This window comes from Balaenoptera borealis (genome assembly GCF_965194805.1).
Source record: "Balaenoptera borealis genome assembly, chromosome: 5".
In the NCBI taxonomy this organism is placed as follows: domain Eukaryota; kingdom Metazoa; phylum Chordata; class Mammalia; order Artiodactyla; family Balaenopteridae; genus Balaenoptera; species Balaenoptera borealis.
This window is the reverse complement of record NC_138862.1, coordinates 8934702-8950276: the sequence shown is the minus strand read 5'-3', so window position 1 is coordinate 8950276 and position 15575 is coordinate 8934702. Positions and strand designations below refer to the sequence as shown.

General features: G+C 42.9%; 1 protein-coding gene across 4 annotated transcripts in view; it reads right to left on the bottom strand.

Annotated features, from left to right (window-relative positions):
• Nucleotides 1–15575, bottom strand: part of HLCS (holocarboxylase synthetase) — a 195021-nt gene that overhangs the window by 11233 nt on the left and 168213 nt on the right. For all 4 annotated transcript variants that reach the window (XM_082394585.1, XM_082394583.1, XM_082394584.1 and 1 more), the window contains 2 exons: nucleotides 2913–2980; nucleotides 1267–1427 (listed from right to left, as the gene is read on the bottom strand). In XM_082394585.1, coding sequence (XP_082250711.1) covers nucleotides 1267–1427; nucleotides 2913–2980 — 229 coding nt within the window. The remainder of the gene's footprint in view (nucleotides 1–1266; nucleotides 1428–2912; nucleotides 2981–15575) is intronic.

Below are 15575 nucleotides of genomic sequence, written 5' to 3'. Positions count from 1 at the left end.
GAGAGGACTGCTTCTCCATTGAAACACTCATGACAGGCCCCCTTTCAAAGTCATGATCTTAGCATCTTGCTTCACGAATTAATACAATCATTGTTTTTAGCCTGATGTTAAGAGCTGTAGGTGGGGAGGGAGGCTGGGGAGGAACTCCCTTATTTTTAATTGTATGTGTTTAATTTTTTTTAGATGAATGAATCTTTTTTAAAAATTTTTATTTATTTTTGGCTGCGTTGGGTCTTCATTGCTGCGTGCAGGCTTTCTCTAGTTGCAGCGAGCAGGGGCTACTCTTCCTTGCGGTTGCATGGGCTTCTCACTGTGGTGGCTTCTCTTGTTGCAGAGCATGGGCTTCAGCAGTTGTGGCTCATGGGCTCAGTAGTTGTGGCTCGCGAGCTCTAGAGTGCAGGCTCAGTAGTTGTGGCACACAGGCTTACTTGCTCCACGGCATATGGGATCTTCCTGGACCAGGGCTCGAACCCATGTCCCCTGCATTGGCAGGCTGATTCTTAACCACTGTGCCACCAGGGAAGTCCCAAGAACCCCCTTTTTATATCCATATGAAATTCTTCCAGGAAAAGGAGGAGGGGGATACAGCAAGTGGAGCCTGGGGAATGGGAGAAAGGCTTCATGGCTGTGTTAACTGCTCTCGTTTCCTTGTCTTCTTAATAACTGACACCAAAGCATTCAAAAGTACTGATGTAGCAGGCACATCTGTCCCTACAGCTGGGTGCAGATGGCCCTAAACGAACATGCACATTGAACCCAGGCAGCCACAGACAAGGGATAGCTTTGCTGAGCACAGACTGTGGTAAATGAAGGTAGGAAATGAGAAGGTTTGTTTAGGCCTATAAAATAAGCCTTTTCACCAGAAAGCACCACAGATAAGTAGACCCATCCAGTCCAATGTGCTTCAATAAGAAAGAAAGGAAGAAAGGAAGGAAGGAAGGGAGGGAAGGAGGGAGGGAGGGAGGGAGGGAGGGAGGGAGGAAGGCAGGCAGGCAGAAAGGAAAAAGAGGCTTGCCCTTACTAGGACATTTGACAAATGTGACAACAGGACAGAAAGGGAATTCTGGAAAATAATCACATTGCAGCAAGCCTGAAGCAGCTATAAACCTGACGGTGCTTTTAAACCTCCAGGAGCACTCTGCTGCCAGCTTTGCAAAAGCAGGCTGAGGCTCCACATGAAGGAATCGTTCAGACACGTACTACAAACACACCTGAACTGAGGTGTGCATGCATGGTGGGGATGTGACGGTGATGAACTGCACATACCTGGTACCCAGGAATGGACCTTACCGCCTCCACGACAGCCAGAGACATCAGATGCTGGACAAACGGAATCCTCTGTCCCAGCTGGGATCTCAGTGGGATGGAGACAAGCAGGGTAGAAAGAGCGCACCCCACGGGGCTCAGCCAAGCATTCCTTCCCCGCCCTGGAACACAAGTGCCATCAGGAAACCGGCCATTCTGCACCATGAACAGACTCAGATGCACGGAATGCCGGAAAAACTGCTGAGGCCTCAGAGCCACACACTCGAGACCTGTCCCACCTGAACGACTGATGAACATGCTTGGTTATTCTGGGGTTAACTCAACAACAGAGAAGCTTTTTAAAATCTGAAGCTCTGTTGCTGAACAAGTTTCCAATAATCAGCATAATGTCCTCCCTCTGTGAGCATATCATTTATACTTTGATGATAAAGTCTTACACAGTGTCTGAACATCACTCGCAGTTTAACTCTCACCATACGGCAATGCAGGTGAAAAGAGAGACAGTGGGGAAACCGGACCGAATCTATACCGGTCCAGGAGAGGCCCTGGAAGCCATTTGCGAGAAGTGATCCCTACCGTGATGGTCCCACGGCGCTGTGAATACATTAAAAACCACAGAATAGTACACTTTAAACTGGGGGACTGGATGGTACGTGAATTAGATCTTGCTGTTTTTTGTGTTTTTTTTTTAAGGAAGCTGAATTTGAAAAATGATCCCTGATATTAACTCTCTGAGTTATTTTTCTTAAAAAATAGAAGCCAAGAAAATAAAATAATCAAAACGAGAGGTATAATCAACCTTCTTCCATGTCTTTTTTTTTAAACCACCTTACTGAGCACCACAGCCTTGAATAAAATAAATTTTTTTCTCTCTTTGAGTTATGTTCAAAAGACATGCTCAAGAGAAAGAAGCGAAAACAGTGGATTTCTTATTTCGTTGCTTCTTCTGAGAAAGGCATAAGAGCCTCTGAGAGTTAAAAGGACGTTTGGGTCGGCCTGCTGCCAGCTGGGGGTGGGGAGAGACAGGGGCCAATCGCTCTCGGTATGACCACTGAGCACGAATCTGCTTGGGGCTGGACCCCAGATGGATTCTGGGAGGATGTGGGCTCTTGCCTCTGAGAGTCAGCAGGTGTTGGAAGCTCTGGGCAGCCCTTGGCTTCTTTGTGGTCATTCTGTGAATAGGCACTGATCATTGATCGAGTGCCCACTCCGTGCAAATTCCAGTGCCAGCTGGCAGATGAACGACCCCTGCATGTGACACTCGGTATAGACACAGAAGGCACCTCACAGAGAACCTTCAGGAAAATAAACGTCTCTATAACATAGTTATTATTCACACACTGCAATGCCTAGAATGTGTCAGAAAGAAGAATTTACAAGACGTAGGTAAATGAACATTAAAACCATCACAAGCGGACGTCAACTAATTAATAAACATCTCAGTTTAAGAGAACGCTTTAATTCTTCTAAGGTTCAATCTTCTAATTGATTTCCCTCCCTCTTCCCCATTTTAGGGGTGTGTGAAAACAACTTCTGACTCGAGCCATGTCGATGATCAGCACGTGCAATCAATTGGCTCTCTGGACAGGAGAGTCACAGATTTTAGAAAACAAAAACCACAGAAACAGTAACAAAAGATGACTGACCTTTGCCCTGCGTTTGGTGGACTGCGATGGCGATTAAACCCATTTCCTGCGGCATCTCAAACATCAACCTGCAAACGGTGGGAAAGACCAGTCAGCCAGAACAGGGACACGACATGAGAACCGAGAGCTCAGAGTGGGGGACACTGTGTGCACTCATTTGTGGATGTGTTAGTGAGGAAGGGCCATCTTACGGGTTTCAAGGGATACTGACCCCATTCCCAGCCTCTGCAGTGAGAATGACGGAAAAGGGACAAAGAAAACGCCATTCAATATCAAAAAAGATGGTTGGGGGGGCAGTGTGTGTGCACGTGTACCTGCCCAAGCTGTCATTCGGTTTATTCAAGACATTGTTAAGATTACATTTCTTTGGAATATCCTATCAGATTCCTTCTCCCCCCGCTGATGTGGTGTCCCTTCTTCGAGTGACAACTAGCAATTCCTGACATTTGTTTCTACTTACAGTGCGTTTCTGTCTGAACACTAGAACGTAATCATAACAGAAGTTTCTGATTATTCAGAAAACTAATATGGTGGCAATAAAGCCGTTTAAAACACACACTATCCCCTGAGAACTAATTATGTTTTAACTATAGTAAATAAATCTACACCTTCTGAGAACTCAGGAGAACCTTGGATCCTTTTAGGCTTGAGTTCTGCTTTTAAAATGGTTTTATTTAAAAGAATACAAACTTCCCTTTGGGGGATAGGTAGAAAAGTGTACTATATCTCCACCAAATGAATCGACATTAACTTTTTTTTCTTTTCTCCTTTTTTTCCCCAGAAAAGGAAAGGGAAAAAAGTCCCTCACTCTGAGAATTTCCTCCCAGTTCCATTCTACACATGTAACTCCATGTTAGGAAGGTTTTCCTGCGCGTTCCCAGGAGTTGCTGACCAGGTACTGAGCAGGCACAGTTCACCGCCGGTTTATCAGACAAAGCAAAACATCAGGTTTGTCCACGGTCAGGGCCGCTGCAGAGGCCTCTTTGAAATACTTTTTTGGGGGAGGGAAGTGGCAAGGGCAGGAATGACAGCGAGGTGGTATTTTGTATAAACAGAGTTTCCACGAACGATTCCAGGGTTTCCACAGAACCCCTGTGCTGAGGAGAGAGAGCACGTTCTGATAGCCCTTCATCCTCTCCTCCCGGCTCGGGGAACGGGGTGGAACTTTACACATGGTAAGAGACGGAAAATACTTAAAGGCCAAAACAACCAGGGGGTCTCTGCACGCGCACGCAGGCTGGCAGAGCCTGGCCGGGCGCAGGCAGGCCCGGTGGGGAGGAGCCAGAAGACCCCTTGACTTGCTAAGAAGAGCCTGGCCATGTCAGGCAGGGGCCGGGCCAGTCCGACAGGCACGGGGCATTCCCAGCGAGCAGCCAGCCCCCCTGTCCGGGTGCCAAGCCCACTTCCATCTCACATGAAATACAGCTCCAGAAGTATTTCTCTTGGACACCATGAATAACCCATTGAGATCGACTCTGCCTACACACTGTTCGGCTCCAAGAATAAAGCGTCCTTTTCTTGCGCTGGAGTGGCAGAAAACCCTAAAAAGGAATCTTTATCCGCGCAGGGAGGTAACATTGTCTCCTAGGAGCCTCTTGCTTACCAGAGAGACCCAGCAGCCCTTCACCTGGGCTCCTAAGGCACGAGCTCTGGGGCGACGATGCCTAACAAATTTTTCTATGGGAAGGGGTGCGGGGGATGATTTTGCACGTTGTGAGAAGATTGCGAAGGCTCTCTCCGTGGCAGAAATCTAGGATGTGCTGTAAATGAACATGTAGACAGTAGAAGGTCATGTCTATAGGAAGCGGTGGTGATGGTGGAATTAGGCGAGGGGAGGCGGGGAGGTTCAGAAAACAAACACAGACTTTTCTAGAACAAAGAGAAATGATGAAGGGAACATATGCACTAAACCGCTGGAGCTTTGGCAGCAGTTAACAGGGCATATTGATGAGAAGACTGAGCTTGTGCTGCTGAAGGCCAAGAGGAAATTCTGCGAGGAGGGAGACAATGGGGGGGCGGGGGACTGGGGGTGGTGTAATGCTTAGTTTGAGGCCAGTGGAGGCTGCCAGATTTATTTGTGCTATCTAAGATAACACTGGGGGCCAAACCACACGGCTCACGGTCAACAAAGAAGCATTTATGAACGTTTGCAAAATCTCAATTTTGCATCTCTGAAGATGAAGTCTCTAGGTTACTTTAGCAGAAAGGAGACACCATAAATGCATTTCCATCCCGAGCTGACGTCATTCTCACAAAAAGAAATAGAAAAAGGAGGGAAAAAAAGAAAAAAAGAAAAAAAAAAAAGGAGGGGGTTACATAATGACTACCTCCCTGCCTCTGTGCTTTTATTCCTTGTTGGCAAAGGCTGTTTAATAAATGGTTTCTGTGCGTGGCAGCAGAGGGCATGCACTGTATACCAATAGGGCACGCGAGGAAAGTGCTCTGTTTTTGTACACTTCCCTTCGGTCTGAAACATCCAGGGCTCCCAAGGCTCACTTGGCAAACAGGATAGCGTCCTGACCACTTTGTTACTAAGGACATCACAGTTTCTACTGGGTTCCCTGCCAACCGGAACGTCCTGAGTTTCACGTTGTTGTTGGAATTAAGTTTGAATAATTAAAACTAACCAAGGGACTTCCCTGGAGGCACAGTGGTTAAGAATCCGCCTGCCAATGCAGGGCACACAGGTTCGAGCCCTGGTCTGGGAAGATCCCACATGCCGCGGAGCAATTAAGCCTGTGCGCCACAACCACTGAGCCTGCACTCTAGAGCCCACGAGCCACAACCACTGAGCCCACGTGCCACAACTACTGAAGCCCGTGCGCCTAGAGCCCATGCTCCGCAACAAGAGAAGCCACCGCAGTAAGAAGCCCGTGCACTGCAAGGAAGAGTAGCCCCTGCTCGCTGCAACTAGAGAAAGCCCGTGTGCAGCAACAAAGACCCAATGCAGCCAAAAAATAAATAAATAAACTTATTTTTTTTAAAAACTAACCAAGAAGACAGGCCAGTATGAGTTAGTGAAAATTCTGAACGACCAAAAGTTTAAATCCAGACCCAGTCAATCCACTTTAAGGATTCAAACCTAAGGAAATAGTCCACATTCACCACGGTGTTATAAAAGTAAAAATTTGGAAATTACGTAAGAGTTCAGTAGGGAAATGGTTACGTAAATTACGTTACATGAGGTCAGTGGAATAATTTGTAATCATTAAAAATGATAGTTATGGGCTTCCCTGGTGGCGCAGTGGTTGAGAATCTGCCTGCCAATGCAGGGGACACGGGTTCGAGCCCTGGTCTGGGAAGATCCCACATGCCGCAGAGCAACTAGGCCCGTGAGCCACAACTACTGAGCCTGCGCGTCTGGAGCCTGTGCTTCGCAACAAGAGAGGCCGCGATAGTGAGAGGCCCGCGCACCGTGATGAAGAGTGGCCCCCGCTTGCCACAACTAGAGAAAGCCCTCGCACAGAAACGAAGACCCAACACAGCCAAAAATAAATAAATAAATAAATAAATAAATTTTTAAAAAAGGAAAAAAAAAAATGATAGTTATGAAGACTATGTAGCAACACGGAAGAAACGTTTTCAACAGAATGTTCAATTTAAAAAGCAGGATATGAAACCTACATATACTTTTATCCCAAATGTGTAAAATTTACAGAAAAAGGGAGGAAGGAGATTTGACAAAACAACAACTGTGACTACATTAGGATGATTTTTTCTTTATTTTTTTACACTTTCTTTAAGATGACTGCTTACCTTTAATTTAAAATACTTTTGAAAAATTTGGGGGAAAGAAGCATGGTTTTTAGGTTTAAATATAATATTTGTAAATATTTCAAAGAACAGGACTGAAAGATCTGCTTTAAAAATAAGATAATAACAGTTACCTTCAGCACGCATTTTATTATAACCAATGAGCAAGACCTTATTTGATAAGTAATTAATGAGTAGAAACTCTTAAAGCCAGTCTGTTCATATGCAATGGGAGCCTTAAACATTTTACACGTTCTGACTCAGTGACTATACTCCTAAGATTGAATTCTAAGGAGTATTCAGACAGGGAAACAAAATAATTCAGGGACACAACTACTCATCACAGCATTACACAGTGAAAAAATCATAAATAATACAAACTGTCCATGACAGAGGAAAGAAAAAAATCATAGTATCCCCACATGAAAAAACATCATATAGCCATCAGTGATACAGGCGAATGTCCATTGAACACCACTAGACGACTTAAAGAGGGTAGAAAATCCTATATACAGCATGATTCCAATGATGCTTTAAAATACACTTTTAAAAATTGTTAGGAAATATACCAAAATATTAGCTGTGGTTACTTTAAGGAGTGTAATTATTGGAAAAATACAGCAAAGTACAAAGCAGAAAAACCATCCAAAGAAGTCCTTCTTCTCATTAGAAATGTACGTTCTTCTATACTTTTTCCCCTTAAAAAATACTACACACACACACACGATATATCTTACAAAAAAAGTTCCTGATGACTGGAAACACTGCTTATTTTGGAACTCTTAAAATAATGTAGATATTTAGTTATGGACACATTTTTATTATGTTGATAATAAAAAAGGCTTAAAAATAGCATCATGGTATGATCCCACCTATGTAAGCTATGTATTCCTATGTGCATACATAGAAGAATACAGGACACCTATTAACAGTGGTTATCTCCAGAAGGTGGAAGCAGAATTATATGATGATTTAAATTTCTTCATTATGCTATTCTAAGTAATCTCTGGGTGGTAAGATTTCAAGTGTTTATTTTCTTTATACTTTTCTGAATTTTCCACGATTTCTATACTTGGAGTGCATTCATTTCAAAATCAGGAAAAATGCTATTAAAGAAAAGATTTGTTAAAATCCAACTTTTCTTTAACCTACAGCTCACTAGCTGGTGAACAACTTCCTCCCTTCGGAGAGGTCGCAGATCTGCCACGCAAGAGCAGCCCACTGTCCGAGCTTTTACCAGGCTCACTGTACGAATCCTCCTGTAACACACGAATGGCGGTGCCTGTCCCTCACACTCATTCCCTGGCGGAGCATGTGGCTTGTGCGAGGTGGCAGGCCGAGTCCAGTTACCGTCCATGCACAGGCTCCCCCAGGGCTGGGGAGAAGGCACGCAGAAGGCTGCAAGCATCCTTGGGGGTCTCCACCCTGGGACCCCGAGGAGCTTCATCAACTCACGCTGGTGCCCATGCTGTGCCTTGTCTTCTCCCCCCACCCCACCCCGTCTTCTCAGTTCAGACTCTCCCATTCCCAAGCCTTCAGAAAGACATATTCTCAGAGAATCCGCCCCCCCCATGTTTTCTATGTGAAAAAAAGACCCAATACGGGGGGCAGGGATGAGGGATGAGGTGGAAGGAGAAGAGGACCCAGGCAGTCACACACGGATGGCTAACAACTTATTTCTGATTTTGAAAACCTTTACTGGAAGATGAACTCTCACTATTCATAACTGTATTTACTTCTGTGTAGTTCAAAGGAAACTGTGTTAAACTTCATTTCAAAAACTATTTTTTTCAAATGTATTAGATTGTGAACACCAACTATTATATTTGGGTATCACTTTTTAAAAAGTTAACAAGCTAAAATATAAAGATATTTTATTTTTTAAAGAGTCTTACTCTAACAATACAATCATTTTTAAAACAGTTACCTTCTACGCAAGAATGCATAGGATTGTTTTTTGAAAGAAAATGAGTAGTGTTTTCTGCTCCCAAGAACACGTAGACTGGAGCAAGGAAGGTGGGAGGGCTCTGCCATGCATGGGGCTGTGGTCTGGGGTGGAAGGTGCTGGACCCCGACCAGTGACTTCTGAACGGAGAGCTAGCCATGTGGGGGGCAAAGCTGAGATTGCTCCTGGCAGGAAAGGAAAGGTTCCTGAGGAACTTTAGAAACATTGCGGTGGAGATGACTCAGACAGGAAATGGGACAGATCTGGATTCAAACCCCCTTGTTGATATGAACTAACACTGAGTAAGGGGCATGTCTCTCCACCTCTTCAGTCACCTAGGAAATGGTCTCGCTCTCCAGTAAGATTGGAGCATGAAGGAATACACAAGATGCTTTGACACAGGGTAGGGGCTTAAATGTATCACTTGCTCTTTGTTGTGTAGATCCCAGAAGGCCTTCAATTTCCTCTTCTTGGAGATAAAAAGGATGGTCAGAGAGAAGACTGGGAGGACAACAGTGGTGGAAAGTGTATGTTTCAGGACCCTTCACAAATTCTAGAGGTAATACCTCTTCTCTGTACCTCTCGCCCACCTCCCCCAATCTCTCTTAACTACATACACACTAATGTGATCTGAACCTGGACTAAAAAGCTTTCAGATTAACACAACTGGGTTGCAGAATCCTCACTTCCAGTTCTAGGGTCTCTGAACCCACTTAGCAAAGCTATAAACCATTGGTTGAATTAGCTATTTGGCTTTTTAAAAATAACACATTATTTAGGTTATTGCTTACAAATACTTTTGGTCACTTATACACAGCGGCACAACAGTTTTACTAATGTATTCTTCCACTATCTTCTGGATTGGACATTTAAAACTACAATGACCTGTCATCAATCTACCTTTTTGGAATGCTGTCAAATAAGTAAGCTTTAGATCATATTCCTTTATTTGTGTTTTCTGTATAACAGGATGTGCATTTCAGTTAGAGGCAAAGTGGGAATTTGGACTGCTCAAGAGTAGAACCATCACCACCTTCCGCCTGGGTGTTCCCCAGAAGCAGAGGCCCCACCTGTATTTCTGTTGAAGGATGTCTGTGGGTCAGATGCTCTGTTAGATTTCCATATCTCCTAGCATACCAATCATTCATAGATTTTCATCTAATCTTCCCCATTTCCAACATCATACAGAACAGCATCTACACTACTGCTAAATCATTTAACTGCTCACAGGGAGGGAGTCCTGTGGATTCAGCTTCCAGAATGAGGCACCTTTCTAGTACATCAAGCATTTGTTGATGTTGGTCTGTATTATTCAAGATGAACACAAACCATTGTTTCTTACCCCTGACACTGCACCATAAATAAATACTGGATGTCTGAGCATCACCTCCTGCCTTAGACCAGTGCTGTTACAGAATTCACAGATGGACAGCTAAACTTGTGTAGACTGAACTACTCATGGCACCCACAGCTACCTCTGAGGCCAAGCCTACAAGACAGTCCTGATCCCAGATCCTCGGCACAGTTAAACCTGCCGCCAAAAATGGGAAGTCAGATCAGGTCTAACCCCTCCACTAGGAGTCCCCGGATCACAGGATCTTCTCAACCCACTTCTCAGGCTGATCAGAGCCCATCATCTTCAGCTGGGTGTGGAGGGGCTCCACCATGGGGCCATCGCCATGGCTCATTTACCCCAACAGAGGGCCTTCTGTTTTGAAATGCAGCTGCCATTTCAGAAGATGGACACTGTCTCATCGTGACCACGTCTGTCTCCAAGCAGACATCTGGGGATCGTTTTCCTGAAGGCACTGTAGATGTTTCAACTCGGTCACCTGGAATCAATGCCGATTTTCTGCACTTTACATGCATTATCTCATCTAAGCGTTACAAGTCAGATGAGGACACAGTCTTGGAAAGGCAAAAACCACTTCTATAAATAGGCCACTGAGCCAGCAAATCAGGAATTCAAGTCAAGGTCTGGTTGGTTCTAAGACCCATGATATTTTGTTTTTCATTTTGTTTTTAGCCTTTTACTTTGAAATAATATCAGACTTACAGAAAACTTGCAAGGATATAGTATAAAGAATTCCTGGGCTTCCCTGGTGGCACCAGTGGTTGAGAATCTGCCTGCCAATGCAGGAGACACGGGTTCGAGCCCTGGACCGGGAAGATCCCACATGCCGCGGAGCAACTGGGCCCGTGTGCCACAATTACTGAGCCTGTGCGTCTGGAGCCTGTGCTCCGCAACAAGAGAGGCCGCGATAATGAGAGGCCCGCACACCGCAATGAAGAGTGGCCCCCGCTTGCCACAACTGGAGAAAGCCCTCGCACAGAAACGAAGACCCAACACAGCCATAAATAAATAAAAATTAAAAAAAAAAAAAAAAAAAAAAGAATTCCTGCATGTCCTTCACCCAGCACCCGGATTTCCCAACTGTTAACTTTTTACCAAACAGGCTGCTCCGTATCTGTCTGCCTGTCCGTAATTCTTTTTTCTGAACCATGTGAGAGTAAGCTGCAGCCATAACGTCTCTCTATCCCTATATACTTCAGGGTATCTTTCCTAAAAATTAAGGGTATTGTTTTACATAATCAGAGTACAATTATCAAAATTAGAAACTTACCATTGATACAACACGGCTATCTAATCCGGGGGTCAGCAAACTTTTTCCGTAAAGGCCAGATAGTAAATATTTTAGTCTTTTGTGAGCCCTCTGGTTTTTGTTGCAACTATTCAACTCTGCTGTCTGAGCAAAAAAGCAACTGTAGACAATACGTAAATAAATAAATCTGGCTGCGTTTCAACAAAACTTTATAGACACAGAAATTTGAATTTCATATAATGCTCATGTGTCACAATACAGAATTTATTTTAATTAATAGACTTTCTTTTTTGCGTGGCTTTAGGTTTATAGAAAAACTGAGCAGGGAATTCCCGGGCGGTCCAGTGGTTAGGACTCCACGCTTCCACTGCAGGAGGCCCTGGTTCGAGTCCTGTCGGGGAACTAAGATCGTGCGTGCCGTGCAGCGTGGCCAAAACAAACAAACAAACAAACAACCCCCCACAAAAAAAAACCAGAAAAGGAAAACCCGAGCAGAATGTACAGGGTTCCCATATACTCCCTCAACGCCCACCCCATCCCAGTTTCCCTATAATTAACATCTTATATTAGTGTGGTACATTTGCTATAATTGATATAATATAATTGTATATTAATACACTGTTATTAACTAAAGTCCATAGTTCAATAGTAGGATTCACTCTTTGTATTGTACAGTTTCACGGGTTTTTTGACAAATGTATAACGACATCTATCCACCACTACAGTATCATATAAAATAGTTTCACTGCCGTAAAAAATCCCCTGCGCTCCATCTATTCATCCTTCTTTTTCTCCCCTCACCCCTGGCAGCCACTGATCCTTTTACTGTCTCTATAGTTTTGCCTTTCCCAAGATGTCATATAGATTTTACTTTTTAAAACTTTTTTCCAACCATTTAAAAATGTAAAAAAAAAAATTCTGCGTGCTTAGGTGGTACAAAAACTGGCAGCAGGCCATAGTATGCCAACCCATGATCTAATCTATGGAATTTGGTCAAGATTCATCCACTGTCCCAACAAGGCCCTTGATAGTAACACACAATCTGCCTTCTTCTTGAGGATCTAATCCAGGATCATGTGTTGCATTTAGTTGCCATGTCTCCTTAGTCTCTTTAATCTGGTTCTGTTCTTCATTTTGTGTTTCATGACCTAGACATTTATTGAAGAGTGGAGGCAGTTATTTTATAAAATGTCCTTCAATTTATTTATGTATTTATTTATTGTTTAATATTTATGTATTTATTTATTTTGGCTGTGCCGGGTCTTAGTTGCGGCACGTGGGATCTTTTTTTTTTAGTTGCAGCATGCGGACTTCTTAGTTGTGGCATGGGGGATCTTTTTTTTTTAGTTGCAGCATGCGGACTTCTTAGTTGTGGCATGGGGGATCTAGTTCCCCAACCAGGGATTGAACCCACGCCCACTGCATTGGGAGCGTGGAGTCTTAGCCACTGGACCACCAGGGAAGTCCCTGTCCTTCAATTTAGATGATCTGAAATCTCATGATTAGACTCAAATTAGCATTTTGGCAGAAACACGCATTAGTGAGAGTGTATCCTTCTCAGTGCATGGTATCAGGAAGCACACAGTGTTGCCTCGTCCCAGTATTGGTGAGTTAACTTTGAGCCACTTGGGTAGGGTGGTGTGTGCTAGCTTTTCCACTGTAAAGTTATTGTTTTTCCACTGTAGTTAATTAAGTACTTCTGGGGAGATAAAATACATATCATGCTTCTCAAGAAATTTAATCTACTAGTGTTAGCATCTGTGGAGGATTTTACTTGAATCAATTATTTATTTGATGGTTGCCAAAGAGTGGTTTTTCTGATTCCATCATTTCTTCCATGTGTACTTGTTGGGATGCTACTATAAGGAAGAGCTTTTTCTTCTCCCCGCACTTACTTTTCTTTCTTCCTTTCTTTACAGCAGAATGGACTTGTGGAGCCTTATTTATCCAACCGAATATTTAATTTCCTATCATTATTTATTCTGATGCTCATATTATGCCAGATTTGGCAAGTAGAAGCTCCTTCAAGCTGGTGTCTGTCTCCTACTGACAAGTCCCTGTCATCTTTCAGCACTTCCTTACTTTTTTGGCATAAGAAGAAGTTCCACAACCATCTTGAACTTTCTCAGAACCAGCCCCTGGAATTGGCCTTTTCTCCAAGGAGCTCTGGTTCCTTTTACTGGAGAATGGTATTTAAAAAACAAATCTGGGTGTTAGGAAAGAACAAAAAAGTATGTGTGTTTCCTTCCTTCTTTCCATCTATCCATCCATCCATCCATCTTAAAAACCATAAATTCATTGAAAACACCCAGTTCCAATCCAACAGCACTAGGTCCACTTTATTCTCCCTCTTTTTATATTTGTAACTTCCTTCTCCAGTAATGAGGTCTGGCTCCCATTATCTCAAATATCTTGACTTATTTGCTCAATATGCTAACATGCAAAAAGTGGTTTCAGAATTGCTGACCCATGCTACTGTGAAAAACAAACTTACTAACTAGGGTTCAATATTTATCTATAGGTTTTTTTTGTCTTTAGCCTAAGGGTATATAGTCAAATATTGTGTTTTAAAGTTTTTAGGGTTTGTTCTTTTTCTCCCTTACCTGAGTGTGGTTATGCTAGTCTTCTGAAATAAGGTGAGGTTTAACCGTACTTCTGTATTCCATTATAGGGTCATGCTCCCCTCCCTCCTTGTTTCTTTATTCTTTAGCTTGGTCCCAAGAGTAAAAACTGTACAGAGGGACTTCCCAATGGCAGAGTGGTTAAGAATCCGCCTGCCGGGATTTCCCTGGCGGTCCAGTGGTTAAGTCTTTGCCTTCCAATGCAGGCGGTGCGGGTTCAATCCCTGGTCGGGTAGCTAAGATCCCACATGCCTCATGGCCAAAAAAACCAAAACATAAAACAGAAGCAATATTGTAACAAATTCAATAAAGACTTTGAAAACACACATCAAAAATCTTTAAAAGACAAAGAATCCGCCTGCCAATGCAGGGGACACGGGTTCAAGCCCTGGTCCGCGAAGATCCCACATGCCGCGGAACAACTAATCCTGTGCACCACAACTACTGAGCCTGCGCTCTAGAGCCCGCGAGCCACAGCTACTGAAGCCCGCGTGCCTAGAGCCAGGGCTCCACAAGAGAAGCCACCACAATGAGATGACTGCGCACCGCAACAAAAAGTATCCCCCGCAACTACAGAAAAGCCTGCACGCAGCAAGGAAGACCCAGCGCAGCCAAAAATAAATTAAATAAATTTTTAAAAACAAAACTGTACAGAAAAGTAAACTCTGAGAAGTGTCACATTTCCCCCCACTTATCCCTTCTATCTAAGTCTCCCCATCAAACTCTTTTCTATAATTAACAATTCAACTAATCTCACTAGTTTCTGGTTTATTCTTCCTGTGTTTCTTTATGAACAAATGCATAGATACTTGCATATTTTCTCATTTCTCTAGCTTCTTTACAGAAAGTTACCATTTTGTATTCTACTGTCTTTTGGGTTTTTTTTCACTTAATATAACCTGAAAACACTGTTTAGACATTCATAGAGCTATTCCTTGTTCTCTTCTAAAGCTGCTGCGTAGTGTTGCATTGTGTGGATGGAGCATAGTTTATTCAACCACTCTCCTATGTGCATTTAGGTAGTTTCCAAAAATGACAGTATGTATAATGTATACCCTTGTTCACACGTATTTTTGTACTGTTGGCGATGTATCTTCATGGTAAATTCCTAGAAGTGCGATTCTGGGTCAGAGGATAAGTAACTGCATATTTAACTTCATGAGATACTACCATAGAGTGTGATATCACACTTTTTAGTTTTTGCCAATCTGATATGTAAGAGTGGTATTTCATTGTAGTTGTAATCTGCATTTCTCTTGTATATGCAGTTTTCATTATATATAAACACACACACACACATACACACACACGTATAGTGAATTACCTGTTCATGTCTTTTGCCTATTTTTAAGAGTTTCTAATATATTAGGAAATATTAATGCTTTATCTGTGTTATCTTGCCAATATTTTCTCCAAGTTAACTGTTTGTCTTTTGATTTTATTGATGGTGGTTTTTATCATACCACAATTTACTTTTTCTTTTTAAAGTCAAATGTATCGATTTTTTTCTTTTACTGCCTCTTGTTTTTGTGTCTTCAGAGCCTTTTCCTATACCCAAGTTATGCAGGAACTCATCCACTTATTTCTAGTACTTAAAGGGCTTCACTTTTTAAATTTAGAACTCTGATCCATTTGGAGCTTATTTTTGTATATGGTGAAAGGTATGGAACTGATATTATCTTTTTTTCCCAAATGTCTCTCAAACTGTCCCAGGACCATTTTTTAAAAATTATACCTTTGC